Here is an 18430-nt window from a genome sequence, read left to right as displayed (position 1 = left end):
TTATCCAATAATCCATGCTTCTTGATAGGGGATCTAGCCACTTGAAGATAAGTTTCAGATGTACAAGCTATGGTCATTCAATGCATAATTTACTCCAAGGATAACATTTTCACTTTTTCCCCAGTGATGGAACTGGGTTTCATAGGTAACTTCCCTTTGTTTCCTACATTTAGGAGTAGTATTTCAGGGACTCACCTGGTGGTTCAGTGGTTAAGACTCCATGCTCCCACTTCAGGGGGCATGGGTTTGATCCCTAGTCAGGTAACTAGGATTCCACATGCTGCACAACATGACATAAATGAATAAGTAGGTGTTTTATGATAATTGCTGGAGAGAACAAATTGGCATATTTTTCTAGAGTGTTTTTTTTTAATTTTAAATAGGATCCAATTGTTAATTTCTAAGTTCAGTCAAGGAGGTACTGAATCTCATAGATATAATACTATAGGGCTAGAGATCTCTATTTGACTGTTAGCTGCTTTACTTTAGCCACGGCAGACTTGTCACCGATCTTGCTGATTTTCATCTTCAGTTGTTAACCTGAAAACTGGGTTCACCTCTTGGTGAGTATTGAGTCAGTAGATGCAACCAAGCCAAAGATCAGAAGAAGGAAGTATTTATTATTATTTGCAGCAAGTAAGGAGAACAAGCTTCTCAGGTGACTCAGTGGTAAAGAATCCACCTGCCAATGCAGGAGATACAGGAAACATGGATTTGATCCCTGGGAGGAGGAAATGGCAACCCACTCCAGTATTCTTGCCTGAAAATTCCATAGACAGACTGGCAGTCTATGGGGTCACAAAGAGTCAGACATGATTGAGCGCTCACACAATTAAGGGGAACACCAGGGATCTTTTTCAAGCATTGTCTTCCCAACAGCAAAACTGGGGAAATTTTAAGCTAAAGGTACATGAGTATTCATGAGGGGGCTTGAGCAGAGGAGAATTCAGCATAGTATTGGGGCAAAGGTCCACAGAGTCCAGCTTCAGTTGGAGTCAGAAGGACCAACATCATCTTCCTATCCTCCACCTTTGTCGGGGCCTTAGTTCCTGTAGAACTCAAAGATACATTGCTAAGTATGTCCCTTGAGGAACTAGGACCTTCCCCATGGCTCCACCATTGTTTCTTGAATGCTTCTCCTGAGTTTTTTCATTCCCTCCCTTGAGATCATTAATTACTGAGACCTGTTCAAGGGCGACCACTGTAGCCAGGCTCACATAACAAAATGGCTCAGACCAAAATTGATTCTATGTCAAGAAAGCCATTCCTGGTTATCTTTTGCCAGGGACTCTGTAACCTATCTGCTTACATAGTGGCCTAAGTATCTTTTATCTTTCTTTTCACTCCTTACCCCCATGATACCCAGATATACATCTTCATCATTTCCTGTCCTATCTGTTGACTTACTTCTTCATTGGCCTGCCTGCTTCTGGTTTCTACCCCATATAATACTTCAGAGATACTTCAGAGATTCTGTAATTCAACTTGAAATTTAGATTATCTGCCAGTGTTCCCCATTGCCTCCAAAATGGTATTCCAACTCCTTAGCTTGACTTCCAGAGTTTTCCATTTTGTGACTCACTACCTTTCAACCTCATTTTCCATTACAGTCCTCCATAGAGGCCTTAGGTCAAGTAGTAGATGAACATATGGGCCATGTTCTAAGAATGGTCAATAGGCCTATATAACAAAGGTTTGTATAAACATTGCACATGGTTGTGATTGTTCCAAGATCTTTCTTTCCCACCTTCAACATTCTATTGATTGTGAAACCCAGACAGCTCCTTCTACCACCTACATTTTAATTTGGCTCTTCCTCTTGTCATTCATCTTGTCATTGTCATTAGTCTTGTCATTGCCCTAGCTTGAGTCTTGCTATCTCTCTCCTGGACTATTGCCATGGTCAACCTGTCTCTTTGTCCCATTCTCTCTTTAATCCAGCCATTATATTACATCAAGATATCATTCTAAAACAGAGTGTGATCACAGCCCCTTTGTAATTCAAAGCTTTCATTTGTTCCCCATTGTTTCCATTGAAGCTTATTTATTCACTAATGCAGTGGTTAGAACTCCCCAGGTGACACTAACTGTAAAGAACCTGCCTTCCAATGCAGGAAACATAAGAGATGTAGATTTGATCCCAAGGTTGGGAAGATCCCCTGGAGGAGAGCATGGCAACCCACTCCAGTGTGCTTGCCTGGATAATCCCATGGACATAGGAGCCTGGAGGGTCGCAAAGAGCTGGACATGACTGAAGTGACTTAGCACATGTTGTGGTTAAGAACTTGAACTATAGCATAAAAAAGAATGCAATAATGCCATCTGTAGCAACATGGATGGACTTAGAAGTTATAATACTAAGTTAAGTAACCCAGACAGAGATAGGCAAATATCATGTGATGTCACTTATATGTGGAGTCTAATCTATGACACAAATGAAATTATTTACAAAACAGAAGAAGACTCACAGACAGATGACAGACCTGTAGTTGCCAAGGGAGTGGGAGGGGGATGGATTTGGGGTTGGTAGATGCAAACTATTATATAAGGGATGGATAAACAACAAGATCCTATTGTATATCACAGGAAACTATTCAATATCCTCTGATAAACCATAATGAAAAGGAATAGGAAAAAGAATGTCTGTATGTATAACTGAATCACTTTAAAGCAGAAATTAGCACAAAACTGTAAATCAACTCTACTTGAATAAAATAAAAAATTTAAAAACCAAACAAAAAAGAAGTCGAGCTATAGGTCAGACTGCTTGGGGTGGGATCCTGGCTTTTATGTGTAAGACACATCATTTTATTGCTCTGTTTCCTCATCTATAAAATGGGGATAATCATGTTTACAGAGTGGATAAAAATATAGTAAGTATGAAGAACAATTAGCGAGTACCTTTTATATAGTATGTATTCAACTAACATACATATAGTACATATATATGTATGTAACATACATACATAACATACATATAGTACATATTCAACTAACCATAAATTACTCCAAGGAGTGAGATGGACTCTGTAACTGGCTATCTTTTACTCAATTAGGGGTTTTTTAGTTAATTATTTGGCTGAACAGTTGAATTCCAATGCTCTCCTCTTTTCTTTTGAGTAGGCAGCTAAGGATTGTAACTGGTGAGTGGTTTTTTGAAGAAAAGGCAAAGCGTTTCAAGCACGTCAATGTTCTGGGCACTGATGTTGTCCGACAGTCCATCTTAAGAAGAAGTCCAGGTAACTAAAGCAAAACTGCTTTAATCTTCATTTTGGTGGGCTAAATAACTTCTCTGTATTATGTATCAAAAGACCATAGTTGAATTTCCTCTGTTGAATCCCTTAGATCATTTCAAAACTTGGTGGCATCAAATCTAAATCTTCAGTTCATACAAGGGAAGATGAAGTTGGTAGAAAATGAAATCCACGGTCATTTTTCTCATACGTGACACACTGAGGTTTTCAGGGAAGGCATTGCTCTTCATCACAGACTTCTTTTCCTGAATGCACTTCCAATATTTTACTAAACAGTTAAAGTAACATAAAACAGATGCCTTACGTGATTCACATTGTAGAAGAAATCTTTGGTTTTTCAATAAGGATATATTTCAGATTTAATTTAAATGTTACTTTTTCTCATCCAGGGATTCTCAACCAAGGGCTGATATTTTGTAATGTGCCCCCTCCCCTAATCAGGCTAGGGAAGTGTTTGGAAATGTAGGGGCCCTCTCTGGTTATCCCAATGACTGTGGGGGAATCAGTGGCATTGAGGGATGCTAAATGGCCTGAAATGCACAAGGCAGTTTCACTCAGTGAAGAATTATACTGCCACCAAATGCAAATACAGTAAGTTCCCTACATATGAACCTTCAAGTTGTGAACTCTCAAACATGTGAATGTGCATTTTCATGTCCAGTTAAATCAGATGTGAATGAAATTGCAGCTTGCCCTTCATCTCCTATTGCTGACCACCCTTCAGCTCTGCCATCTCCCACTTCCTGTCCCTCCTCCACTTAGTAATTCTTGCCTGTTCACTCAATGCCAGCCCCTATATGCCAGCTGTTGAACTGTACCACTGTACTAATGTGTCTTCTTTTTGTATTTGTTTTTTATGTGTTGTATTACACATAAAAATATTACACATAGAAGTATTACAAACTTCTCACATAAATAACAGCCAATTATATTAGTTGGGTACTTAGGCTAACTTTGTTGGACTTACAAACACACTCTCAGAACAGAATTTGTTCATATGTAGGGATTTACTGTAACACCTCACTTTGAGAATGCTAGTCTGTGCATTCAGACCACAATTTAATTGCTTAAATATTGAGTGAAATGTATGTTTAGAATCATATTTCTCATCTGGGCTACAGTAAAGCTGGAGCAGACGTCGTGGGTCTATTCCTAGGGTATCTCACCTTTCACATACTGGAGAAAAATGCCCTGATTTTGAAGCCTGGCAGGAGGCTTGGACCTGCTTCCAGGGCCCCTTCTTGGTGTCGCACTAGCAAGGAAGGGCTCTCCCAGATGGGTAACCCTGGGATTAATGCCACAGAGAGAGCAGAGTCGAGTTACAAGGAAGCAGTTAGTTCTGGCTGCTTCCTCCACTCAAACCTCAGCAGTATAGACCATCAGAAGGTATGTGCACAGCTACTCACCCTCCCAGGAAGTCTAGCTTATGTGCTCCAAAATAATGATATTGTTTCTAGAATCCCATGCTACAATTCAGCCTCTAGGTATTTGGAGTTCTCATGAACCTTGGGTCCTCTGCCCTAAAAATATTTGTAGAGGAGGATGTTTAATTCCTCCATTGCGATTATCTCTACAAAGCTTATCTCAGCAAAACTCCCACAGATGAGTCCCAATCTTCATCTTCATTTAACTTGACATGAAAAATACATGTGTGACTGGGAAACATAAGATGGAAACATCATTGCCAGTTACTCTGTCCTGTGTTAATGTAGAAACGTGAATGAAGACTAGGAAATAGCTTCCATTTCTTGCCATTTTGTGTGTAAATTTGTCTTCTGATTGTTTTTTTTTTCTGATTGTTTTTAATGAGGAGATGGAGAAATACAAAGCCAAGAACAAACCCGCCAAAACACAGAAAAGTCAGATGCTTTGCCTTCTGCTGGGCAGAAGGCCAGCCACGATGGACCCAGGAGAAAGGGGTAAGACACAGCCTCTTCAAGGGAATCTTTGATCCTTGTCCCAGTCACCTGTGACATAGACAACCCCCCTCCGGCCCCCGCTGTTTTTCAAGACTAATGTCACTTAAGTGACCCAGAAAAGGTCAGAGACTGGACTGAGGTAACATTCTCTTATCATTTGCCTCAGGAAATGCAGTTTTAATTACTTTCAGTTTTAGATAAAGGTCCCTTCTGACCTGAAGCTGTGAGGATTTTGCTTTCATTTGACATATCTGATCTTATACCAAGTGAATCCCTTTATTTCTCAGTAGAAGGCTTCATGCTGGGGCCAGTGTTGCCTGTAAGGAGGTAATGACTACCTTTGTTGTAGTCGACACCAACCCCTCCACCCTCCCCAACCCGCCCAACCTGAGTGCTGATGTATGAAACAGCCAAATCCAAGATTTCTTAATAGGGCTTAAAACACTGTCTCCCCTGTTTAAAATGCAGGTCTCCTTAAGGAAGGAATCATTTGGCCACCTCACTAACTTCATTCAGAAAGCAAATCTATGTGTCAAGTACTGAGAATAGGAATGAGAGGCCAATAGGGAGGCGCTGGGAAACTGGCAACGAGAAGGTTCCATCAGGGGAGTCAATTGGCCCCCAAAATGCAGGTTATAAGGACCGAAAGGCAGGACTTCCCTGGTGGTCCAGTGGTTCAGACTTTGCCTTCCAATGCAGGAGGTGTGACTTCAATCCCTGGTCAGAGAGCTAAGATCCCACATGCCTCATGGCCACAAAACCAAAGCATAAAACAGAAATAATATTGTAACAAATTCAATACAGACTGTAATAATGGTCCACATCAAAAATTAAAAAAGGACCCAAAGGGCAAAGTATTGCTTCATAGCCCTGCCTGTTGCAGTCTCTATAGTCTATTTCTGAGTCAGCTGGTGGCTAATTTTGTGGTCCAGGTAGTGAAAATCCTAATCTATACCAAGTGGCTTTATGGTTTGTTATGAGTTGTGTGGGGCTTCCCTGATGAGTCAGCAGTAAAGAATCCACCTGCCAATGCAGTAGACGTGGGTTCAATTCCTGGGCTGGGAAGAACCCCTGGAGAAGGGAATATGGCAACCTACTCCAGTATTCTTTCCTGTAAAATCCCATGGCCAGAGGAGCCTGGCGGGCTACAGTCCATGGGGTCGCAAAGAGTCAGATATGACTGAGCACACACACGCACACTGGGTAGGATGGCTTTGTTCTCAGCAAAAGCCAATGTGAAAGGCTGCCAGTCCCTGAGCCTTCATCTGTCTCTACAGAAAGTGTATTTTTTTTTCTTTTTTTAAAGAATCTTTTACTATGAGTAGGCATGAATCCTAAATGTCATTTGACTCAAACCGTCATGACTAACCATGACTTCGTTAATTAGCAGCAATGAATGGGAAAGATAGCTAGAGGGGCCATATGTCCTATATCTTGAGCCTTCCTACTATTCTAAATCTATTTGTCTCTCCCTGGGGCTCCCACAATGGCTTGTGCCTCTGCATCACTCTTGATTTTGCACTCTGACATCAAGCCCCTCCTTACACAAGAATGTAAAGTAAATGAACCGATCTTGCCGGATACACCCCCTCTCTCCCCTCCTCTTAATTGTAAGCTCTTCTACTGGCTTTTTTTTTAACTTTTGTGCTGCAGTATTCAGCATGGTGCCTGGCCCATCAAAAACAATCAGTAATCTGATTGAATTCAGTGTGGAGCCCACAAAGGCCTCTAGGAGGTAGAATATGTGGACCCCAGGCCAGGCATCACTATGTGGGTTACAGAATGGTGAGCCTGGAGCTGGGAGACAGTAAGGAGCTAACCAGTACCATGAATGATATACATCCTGAATTGTCAAAAGAGTCCTAGTGCTGGGCTGAGCTCTGCTGAAACTCCAAACTGCGATCTGATTATTCTGGCGTCAAAGAATGTAACACCTAGTTGGAAAGAAAAGGTTCAAAGGTCCACACTTGAAAAGTTAATAACGTAGAGAAGGATTTTAGGAAAATCTAAGATGGCAATATGAGCGGCCTGATAGCCTTTTTGAAACATGGCAAGAAGTTTGTTGTTGTTGTTTAATAGCTCAGTCGTGTCTAATTCTTTAGCGACCCCATGGACTATAGCTCGCCAGGCTCTTCTATCCATGGGATTTTCCAGGCAGGAATACTGGGTTGCCATTTCCTTCTCCAGGGGATCTTCCCAACCCAGGGATTGAACCTCTGTTTCCTGCATGGCAGGTGAAATTTTCCCCACTGAGCTACCAGGGAAGCTGTATGACTACAAAAGATATAATATGGGAATAAATAATTAAATATTAGATTATCAATGTCGGGATGGCACAGGGACCATTGGGAAAGGAATCAAATTCTAAGTGGGACTTGATGAGGAGCTTGAAAGAGGGAGAGGGCCCAGGATAATAAAAGAGGAGGAAGAGTGAGTTCACATGGAGGAGACACTGAAAGCAGCTGTGCAGAGGTAAGGACACGCACACAGTGGTTCTCAAAGTAACATCATTTGACATGATATTAAGTGCTATTCTTACCAAAAATGTAATTTCCAGGCAGACTGAAGCTTCTGACACTTTGGCAGACAATTTGGCAAATCCTATTAAGATCGTCCCAGTACTTTTGGAATACTTTTTCCCCATGAGAAAACTATAGCCAGTAAAGTAAATGAATTGGTCTCTACCAATACCACACGAAAGGAAAATAGCTTTGGTTTGTCTTTATGCGAGTGCATTTGAAAAGACCCATGTCTGAGGCTTTTGGTAGCTTGGATCATGACCTGAATGTTAGTTTCTGAAAAGCTCTTTTTGCTTAAGTTCCAAATAATTTGGGAAAATGGGAATGCAGTCAAGTTTCATGTGGTGTGAGCCATTCCATTGTTCAGACTTATTACCCCAGGAGCATGCATGCAGTCACTTATTCCTCAAGAACTGGCTGGGTTGTAGTTCATGCCAGGCCTCCCTCTAACCTTAGGGGACCTGACAGGAAACAAGAAGAACAAGAGTTGTCCTTCTCATGGAGCTACAGTCTAGTAAGTTGCTACATTAGTTGATCCTACAGGATCATCGTAGCTCTTCTGTCTGAGCAAGGTGAGTTCAAACTCCCCTTTTCTCAGCACTGTGTAAATAAGTTCAGCCCGGGCAGTGCTTCTCCATTCTCAGGTGACAGTGGTGAGTCCCCAAAGTCAATGGTATTTTTCTTTGAAGGGCAGAGTCCTAGCCTACCGGCAGCTGGTATGGCTTTGGGAGAATGCCCTCACTGCCTCTGCTGGTACCTTTGACACTCTGTTGCACAAGCCATGGGGACTCCCCAGAATTTCTCAGCATCAAGCCAGCTTCATTGAAGAATTATATACTGTTAGAAGTACAATAAATGGTATTCTTAAAATGATATACTTAAGTGTTTTATTATCTTCCTTTTAAATGTATGTATGTATATATGTAATTTCAGATTTCTTCTTAGCAAGTTCAGATCAGCAACCAGAGGAGAAATTATTACTCCCAAAACTGAAAGTGGGCGGAGCTACAGCTTGGACTTAGACAGCCACAATTTTCGGAGTTTAAAGTCAGCCCCTGGTTCTGACAGGTAAGACACATAACAGATTGGCCAAAGGGTTGGTATGTGCATTCGTGCTCAGTCACTTCAGTTGTGTCTGACTCTTTGTGACCCCATGGACTGTAGCCCGCCAGGCTCCTCTGTCCATGGGGATTCTCCAGGCAAGAATATTGGAGTGTGTTGCCATGCCCTCCTCCAGGCGATCTTCCCAACCCAGGGATCGAACCCAGATCTCACACATTGCAGGTGGATTCTTTACCATCTGAGCCACCAGGGAAGCCCATGTTTGTATATTCCTATCCAAACGACGCTTCTAGATACCTGTGATGTACTCCCTCTCAGAGATCTTCTAATACATAACGTGAAAACCCAAGAGGATAGTTTTTAGTTGAAATGGTAAGCACTTATATTTCTGGAATTATAGCTATCAAAATCATCTGTGTTACTTGCATGGCTGAGACTTGATGTTTTTGGGGGACTCAGGGCTGCAGTTCACATGGATAAATCCAGGAAAATAAATTGTTTTCATTGATTTCTTGATTTTTTTCTGTTTAAGCTTTGGAAAAAGAAACCTCTTGGTGTCAAATACATTCCTTGCAACTTCAAAAAAAATTAATAATAATTTCCTTTGAATTGCCTCAGAGAATTTCCACAAATTCCACTTCTTTATAGGTCTGCCACCTCTAACTTGTTATCAGATGGCCAGCTCCTCAAATCTCCCATGCATAGAGCTAGCACCTTGTCAAGAAAAGTAAAGAGAGAAAAAATAGCCAAGAGCCTTGTCATTTCAATCAGGCCGAATGTTCTCTAGCCTGTTGGAACCTAAGTCAAGGCTGATTTTCATGACTGGTATATTATCAAAGGCAACAATGAGAAAAAAGATCTAGCCTCATGGGTCATTAAGAGCACAGGTACTGTCCATACTGATATTTTTTCCCTATAGCATTCCTACAAACTTGTGTCACTTTATGTAAAACTTCAAAGAAAAAAATAAAACATTAAATCGTTTCTCATCCACTATCAAAAGATTATGATTGTATTCAGTCCGTTCCAAATTCTCAAAGAATGTAGCTATATTTCCTTTATGATAAAAAATACTTTAAACCCTGGTTGCATTTGTCCTTGAAATCATTTCCTTTGACTTCTCTTGGGGTGGCCCTCTATCTTGTCCCACAAAACCTTATGTAGGAAAATCTCATTTTTGGTTTTGATTGCTGAGTTCCTAACTCTCAGACAGGGATCAAAATTATTTAGAGATGCTATTTTTGTTCAGCTTCGTGGGGACTCGCTGGATGAGCTATCTTGGCTCATATTTCAGGCTGGCATTTAAAAGGGACAATATATCTACATAAAGAGGAAAGATGGAGTCCCCCATTCAAAACACTTAGTCTTCTGGCTCAATGAAGAAAATTAAATTATTTCATTTTACAGTTACTTAAGAGTAAGGGTCATACTCTCCAATATCACAGTGCTTACATGGTTGTTTCAGAATCTACCTGCCTGGGTTTATTCCTTGAGTCTTAACAAGTTCTGCATGTAGATACAGTTGACCCTGAAATAACATAGGAGTTAGTTGCTCTGACCCCACCCCCTCACTTTGCCTGTCAAAAATCCGAGTATAACTTGCCAGTAAGCTTTTCCTATCCACAGTTCCTCTGTATCCTTATGTAGCTCCATATCCAAGGATTTACCCAACTGAGGATCCTGGTGTACTGTAGTATTTACTATGGATTAAAAAAAAATCCATGCATAAAAAGAACCATACATGTAAAGCTATAAAGCCATATGGACATGTTTCACCAAAGACTGGTGTATTGTCCCAGGGGTCTCTCGTTGTAAATTGGAAGGTTGTCCCTAAATAGACTTTATCTTTGAGATTGTAAATACCCAGGATCAATTGATAGAATATAATGGTCAGGGTGCCTTGGTTTAAAGATAGAATATATTAATAATAGTCAGGGTGCTTCGACTGAACCAGGCCAAGAACAATGTCTTCCCAATAAGAAGGAGAGTCAAGATGTTGTCCTCCCAATAAGAAGGAGAGTCAAGATGTTTGGGAGATCAGTAGAGCAAAATGTCCTTTTCCTGAAACATGTATTTATCGCAATGATGACTCATTCATTAACGGACTGCCACTGTGAGATGAGTTACATTATCCCCAAATTATTCCTTAGGAAGTAGGAGCAGGAGTTGGCCTATCTTTTCTTCACTCCCACCCCTAAAAGGTGTTAACTTCTTTTTTATTTTCTTGGAGCTGGAGGAATTCTGCAAAGCCAAGTAGTCAAGCTTGCAGACCTTCTTTTCTCATTAGGATCTTCAAGCAGAACTGCAGCCTCCCCTGTAGCAGCAGATTCCCCAAAAGAGAATTTGCAAGATTCTGGCCTCTGCTATCTATTAGCTGGCCTAGCTTAGCAGTTAATTCCCCCTTCTCCTCTTCCACACATATTTCTTCACAGTTCATTGCTCTTTTCCTGGAGCAGCTGGGCTTGAGCATCGTTTTTAAAAAACTCATATCAGAGTGGAAATGATTGTTTTTCAGATGCCTGGTTAGACTTTATTTCTTTTCAGGAGTTTCAAAGCAGGGAAATGTATGAATGGCTTAGGCAAGGCGCAGCAGCCTCTCAGAGGAACATGGCAAATGGCTCTTCACTGATTTCTCAGGACTTGACACATGAGACAGCTGAGTTTTGTTTTTTTAAAGGCATATAAATGTGAACTGTAATCAACAAACAGAATGCTCTTCAAGGCAGTGATTCCTAATTCCTTTCACGCTGTGATGAGTTGTCAATGTGGTGTGATTTGTGAGATATCTATCTTAAATCCTTAAAAAAAAAGTCTTAGCTAATACTGAAAACAACAACAACAACAAAATCAAATAGACTCACAGACTTAGAGAAGGAACTTATGGTTGCTAGGGAGATGAATGGGGGAAGGGGATAGTTAGGGAGTTTGGGATGAACATGTACACACTGCTATACTTAAATGGATAACCAAAAAGGTCCTACTATATAGCGCAGGGAGCTCTGCTCAATGTTATGTGGCAGCCTGGATGGGAGGGGAGGGGCGTTTAGGGGAGAATGGCTACATATATATATATATATATATGGCTGAGTCCCTTTCCTGTTCTGAAACTGTCACAACATTGTCTGCTAATTGGCTATACCCTAATACAAAATAAAAAGTTAAAAAAAAAATCCTACTCTCCTAGAAATGAATCCTCAGGCAAGGATTCCTAAGTGAGTAATTTGTTAATTGAAATGATTCTGGGAGCTACCAGTAAGGGAGTAAGTGACCTAGATGGGTGGGATGGAGGGGGGTCAGAGGGAGGTTCAAGAGGGAGGGGATATATGTCTACATACAGCTGATTCAATTTGCTGTAAGCAGAAAAACCAACAAAATATTGTAAAACAAGTACTCCTCAATTTTTTTAAAAAGCGAAGAAGATGAGCAATTTGCTGTCTCTGGTGAGGTAAGAGTTTGAGAACTCAGCTTAATCCTGCAAGAGATTCTGGGGCATAAAATATTGGTATCTCTAGGTTTTTACATTTTGAGGAGCTGGACCATTGCACTTCTGTCCCAATAAGTCATTGTTTATAGGTTCCCTTAGATTGGATTTCCAGATTTAGCAAATGATGATACAGGATGTCCAGTTAAATTTATTTTCAGGTAAAAAACTAAAAAAAAAAAAATGTTTCATGAAATCTTATTTGTATGTACTATATAAATAGTAGTATATTTTTATACTAAAAAATTGTTGATTGTTTATCTGAAATTCAGATTTAACTGAGGGTCAGGGGAGGCATACTTCAAGGCATGCTTGGCCTCCAGTGCTAAAGGCAAAGCTCTGAACATCCTAAGTGCAATCCATTAGCAGAAAAGTACCCAGAAGCTTGGGATGGGTGAGTGGAGCCTGCTGCAAGGGGTCTGAGGGAATCTGGAGGGAACATCAATACTGTCCCCTAAAATACAGGAAGAGTGGAACTTAGAACTGAAAAATTGATTTTGTTCAGTAACAAGATGGATAAAGGATGCTGCTGTGTTTCTCAGCAGCATTTCTATCATGACATTGGAGGATACCGCAAGTATTGAACCACAGGAAGCTGTACCTCTGACAACCAACCAGTTTCTCCTGTCCCCCAACCCCACCCCCTGCCCAAGGGCATTCTAGTTTTATCCAGTTGTTCTTAATCGCTCTCTGGGAGGCCGGGGACTGACTGTCACAGTCTCTGTGAAGCTTCCAAAGCTGATTTGGTTGGCTCTGATCCAAAAGCAGAAACCACACCATTCACTGCAGCCCTTACCTTCTTAGCTGATCCTCATTCTCATCCCATCGCCGAGCTCCCTCCCTCTGGCTCACCCTCTCCCTCTGTCTCTCTCTCTCTCTTTCCTTCTGGTAAATAAGACCTGTTTGGTATCTTAATGACTAAAAAAGTCATTCTTTCTTCATATCTATTATTTTGGGCAAAATAAGTTGATGAACCCCACTCTGTCATTATGTGACACATCCTTTTTTCATCAGAAGTAAAATCATCTTCCTGTCCCCAATGTCATTTTCATTAACATCTTTGAGATTAAGATGGCAATTAGGCAGCATCCTCTTACTACTATTTGAAATATTAGCAAGCTGGGAGTGTTTTAGCTCTGAGTCAGGACCACTTCCACAAAGTTAATACTGGTTTGTTTTGTGCAGTAGATAAAATGCTGTATAGCTAGTTTCTAATGCTCTGAGCAAACTCCTTTCCTTACCAGACTTTAAAAATTGTTCAGATTTATAGTACATCTCTAAAAGTACATCCAGTTCATTCTGTAATACTAGCTGTGAGAGTTTTGTGACGCAAAAGAATAATGGTTATAAGGACTGTTCTCCAAAGGAAAATTACTTTCACCTCTTTCCTGTGCCTCTGCTTAATTTGTCTGGTGCTAATTCCTTTCTTCCTATTTTAACCTGCTTTGAGTAAGCTCAGCCCTTCTTAGTGGCAGCAAAGGGTGAGCAATTAAAGCCACAAGCTTCACAAATACTAAGCCTAAAGCAATTTGCAAAACCCTGGTGTCCTGAGAAAAATGACTCTTCCTTCCATGAAGTGATGGACAGGTGACAGAAGAGGTGAGAAATATTGGAGTTATGAGAGTATGTGATTTACTTGAACTGTGGCTGTATCCATTAGAGTTACATGAGGTCTAGAGTGGGCTTCCCTGGTGGCTCAGATGGTAAAGAATCTGCCTGCACTGTGGGAGACCCGGATTCGATCCCTGAGTTGGGAAGATCTCTTACTTATTCTGACTTGTTCTGTGCACAGGAACTCCAGGTTCTTGGGATTGAAAAGAAATCCTCTCTGGTAGATTTGTGTGTGTTGATAGTCAACAGTTCTGTGCTTAAGGGTGAATGCTGAGTGGGAATGGGTGGGATACTGCCCTCTGCTGCAGCATGCCCCCATAGCTGCTCTCAGACCTCCTCCAAAGGTGCAGTGTCTCACACCGCCGGAGCCCCTGATTTGTGTTTTCTTTGTATACATGTGACTTTCCTCATTATAAACGTCAATAATGTGAGGCAGTATGGAGATCGGGAGTTCAGCCAGACCCTTGACACCATACTTAGTTTGAACTACCCCTGAGTTCTGCGTTCTTTCTGTTAAATTGGAGTAGAATTGCTTTACAATGTTGTGTTTAGTTTCTGCTGTACAACAGAGTGAATCAGCTATTTGTATACATAGATTCCCTCCCTCTTGGACCTCCCTCCCTCCTCCATCCGACCCCTCTCCATCATCATAGAGCACCGAGCTGAGCTCCCTGGGCTACACAAGAGCTTCCTACTAGCTCTCTGTTTTACACACGGTTGTGTATATGTGTCAATCCTAATCTCCCAATTTGTCCCACCCTCCTTTCCCCACTTCCCATGTCCACATCTCTGTCTCTATTTCTGCCCTGGAACTAGGATCATCTATAGCTTTTTTCTAGATTCCACATACATGCATTAATGTGTTTCTCTTTCTGACTTACTTCACTCTTACCTAAGGTGTATTAGGTGACACGTTACATGCTCGGTAGCTAAGACAGAGTAATGACCTTTCTTCTTCTGTTAGATCACTGAGGAGTAGAGCTAAATGATTCGCTCACCTATGCATTTTATTTACACAAATAAATTCAACATATAGCTCTGCCAATGTTATTGGCCTAGTACTGTATGTGTTCATGTAGTTGCTAAGTTGAGTCTGACTCTTGTGACCCCATGTACTGTAGCGTTCCAGGCTCATCTGTCCATGGGATTTTCCAGGAAAGAATACTGGAATGGGTTGCCTTTTCCTTCTCCAGGGGATCTTTCTGACCCAGGGATCAAACCCGGATCTCCTGCATTGCAGGTGGATACTTTACTGACTGAACCACCAGGGAAGCCCCCTGCATGCCAAGGGGTAAATGTGGAAGTTCTTAGACAGTGCTGCTTTACTATCCCTTGGTGAACTTCCAATTTGTCAGGGAAGGTTGGGATGACGAAATGATTTCAAGACAATATGGTATCACTACACACAAAGCTAGTGGAGGTGATGGAATTCCAGTTGAGCTGTTTCAAATCTTAAAAGATGATGCTGTTAAAGTGCTGCACTCAATATGCCAGCAAATTTGGAAAACTCAGCAATCCCAAAGAAAGGCAATGCCAAAGAATGTTCAAACTACCGCTCAATTGTACTCATTTCACATGCTAGCAAAGTAATGCTCAAACTTCTCCAAGTGAGCCTTCAACATTTTGTGAACTGAGAACTTCCAGATGTTAAAGCTGGATGTAGAAAAGGCAGAGGAACCAGAAATCAAATTGCCAACATCCAGTGGATCAAAGAAAAAGCAAGAGAATTCCAGAAAAACATCCTCTTCTGCTTCATTGACTATGCTAAAGCCTTTGACTGTGTGGATCACAACAGACTGTAGAAAATTCCTCAAGAAAAGGGAATACCAGATCACCTTACCTGCCTCCTGAGAAACCTATATGCAGGTCAAGAGGCAACAGTTACACCCGGACATGTAACAACAGACTGGTTCCAAATAGGAAAAGGAGTACGTCAAGGCTGCATATTGTCACCCTGCTTATTTAAGTTATATGCAGAGTACATCATGTGAAATGCCAGACTGGATGAAGCACAAGCTGAAATCAAGATAACTTGGAGAAATACCAATAACCTCAGATATGCAGATGACACCACCCTTATGGCAGAAAGCGAAGAGGAACTAAAGAGCTTCTTGATGAAATTGAAAGAGGAGAGTGAAAAAGTTGGCTTAAAGCTCAACATTCAAAAAACGAATGTCATGGTATCTGGTCCCATCAGTTCATGGCAAATAGATGGGGAAGCAATGGAAACAGTGACAGACTTTAGTTTCTTGGGCTCCAAAATCACTGCAGATGGTGACCGCAGCCATGAAATTAAAAGACGCTTGCTCCTTGGAAGAAAAGCTATGACCAACCTAGACAGCATATTAAAAAGCAGAGACATTACTTTGCCCCCAAATTCCATATAGTGAAAGGTGTGGTTTTTCCAGTAGTTATGTATGGATGTGAGAGTTGGACTATAAAGAAGGCTGAGCACTGAAGAATTGATGCTTTTGAACTGTGTTGTTGGAGAAGACTCTTAAGAGTCCCTTGGACTACAAGGAGATCCAACCAGTCTGTCCTAAAGGAGATCAGTCCTGAATATTCATTGGAAGGACTGATGTTGAAGTTGAAACTCCAATACTCTGGCCACCTGGTGTGAAGAACTGACTAATTTGAAAAGACCCTGATGCTGGGAAAGATTCTAGGCAGGGGAAGGAGGGCACGACAGAGGGTGAGATGGTTGGATGGCATCACTGACTCAATGGACATGTGTTTGAGCAAGCTCCTATAGATGGTGAAGGACAGGGAAACCAGGCATGCTACAGTCCATGGGGTCACAGAGAGTCAGACATGACTGAGCGGCTGAACAACAACATGGTATCATGATAAAAAGATAATCTGTGTGCTATGGAGAAACCAGAGACAGGCATTTAACCATCCAGAAGAATCAGAGGAGCTTCATGGGAATGATGCCTAAGCAATTTGAAGGAGTGAGGAGGATGTGGCCACACAAAGAGAGGTGAGAAGAATGTCCTAGATGGAGGAACCAGAAAGTTCAAAGGAAAAGATACATAAAGCAATTTTGCATGTGCTAGAAAACAAACAGTTCAGGGATTTTTTAAAAATATATTTTAATGTTTCTTTTTCTAGTTACCATCTTTTTATTTTTATTCCTTTGTTTATTTTTGACTTTGCTGAGTCTTTGTTGCTGCACGCAGGTTTTCTGTAGTTACAGTGAGTGAGGACTGCTCTCTAGTTGTGATGCAGGGCCTTCTCATTGTGGTAGTTTCTCTTGTGGAGCATAGACTCTAGGGTGCTGGGGCTTCAGTAATCATGACACACAGACCCGGTTACCCTGTGACATGTGGCATTTTCCTGGATCAGGCATCGAACCTGTGTCCCCTGAATTGGGAGGCGAATTCTTACCCACTGGACCAGGGAAGTCCCAGTTCAGAGTTTTTAGAGTATAAAATTGAAATGTGGTTTACAAAAGATGAGATGGAGAGTTTCACTGAGCAGGATGTGGATGGCTTTTGATACCTTGATAGCTTTTTTTTTATAAGCAATATAGCATCCCAGGTAGGAAAAGAGTTTAGGAAATTCAAACTATTGGGTTGGCCAAAAAGTTCATTCAGGTTTTTAAGTTTCTTTGGAAAAACACGAGCCAAGCAAACTTTTTGGCCAACCCAATACTAAGTACAGAGTAAGTGCTTGTTCCATTTAGTTGCTGAAAGCTGAATTCTGAGGTGAGGGCAATTGACTTTCTCACTTATAACTTCTAGTACACCCAATATTTGTCAAGGCTGCTGGCCTCTCGTCCAACTGGCTTCCAGCTATTCTTTAAAAACAAGACATGGGAACAGGTTTTGTTGTGATTGTGAATGACAAAATATTATCAGACTGAGATTTCTACTTGTCCTTAATTTCTTTTTCCTCATACCCAGAGTCCCTCCTACATGATGACTGTCTCTTCCATTTTAGAGAGTCTTTTTAAAGAAACGAGATATTTTGAGGAAGCCCTAAACATTTTAAGACCATCAAACAAATCAGCTTTTGTTTTAGTAAATTGAATGATCAAGGCTCTTTATATTCTTAACACTAATTCATTGAACAAAATTTCACTGAACACCTCCCATATTGTCTTATATTTGTCCTTTCTCCAAAAAGGAAAAAGAAGGAAAATATATGTTATTCAGACACATAAAATCAGTAGTTTCAGAGGAAACTGCAGCAAGAGAAACTGCTTAATGAATTTCCAGTTCTTCTGTATTTCTCTGCTTCCCTAATTCAGTGGTCAAGAGCTCTTAAGATGTTTTATTTGTGCATTAAGTACAGTAAAGAGTCTACCTGCCATGTGAGAGACCTGAGTTCAGTCCATGGGTTGGTAAGATCCCCTGGAAAATCAAATGGCTACTCATTCCAGTATTCTTGCCTGGAAAATTCCATGGACAGAGGAGCCTGGTGAGCTACAGTGCATAGGGTTGCAAAGAGTAGGACATGACTGAGCAATTGACACACACACAAACACACATGTATTGTTCATTGCTTTGGGATGTATTGACCTCTCCAAAGAGTTTGGTATTCATTTATTTACTTATTTAATTAATTTTTGTTAATTTTTGG

General features: G+C 41.1%; 1 protein-coding gene across 1 annotated transcript in view; it reads left to right on the top strand.

The window, feature by feature from the left end:
- SYTL5 (synaptotagmin like 5) overlaps positions 1-18430 on the top strand; it is a 112942-nt gene that overhangs the window by 50078 nt on the left and 44434 nt on the right. The window contains exons 3-5 of the mRNA XM_068962907.1: positions 3124-3239; positions 5065-5173; positions 8626-8760. Coding sequence (XP_068819008.1) covers positions 3124-3239; positions 5065-5173; positions 8626-8760 — 360 coding nt within the window. The remainder of the gene's footprint in view (positions 1-3123; positions 3240-5064; positions 5174-8625; positions 8761-18430) is intronic.

Source organism: Capricornis sumatraensis, chromosome X, assembly GCF_032405125.1.
Source record: "Capricornis sumatraensis isolate serow.1 chromosome X, serow.2, whole genome shotgun sequence".
In the NCBI taxonomy this organism is placed as follows: domain Eukaryota; kingdom Metazoa; phylum Chordata; class Mammalia; order Artiodactyla; family Bovidae; genus Capricornis; species Capricornis sumatraensis.
The sequence above is the reverse complement of the archived record's forward strand: the minus strand, read 5'-3'. Positions and strand labels throughout refer to the sequence as shown.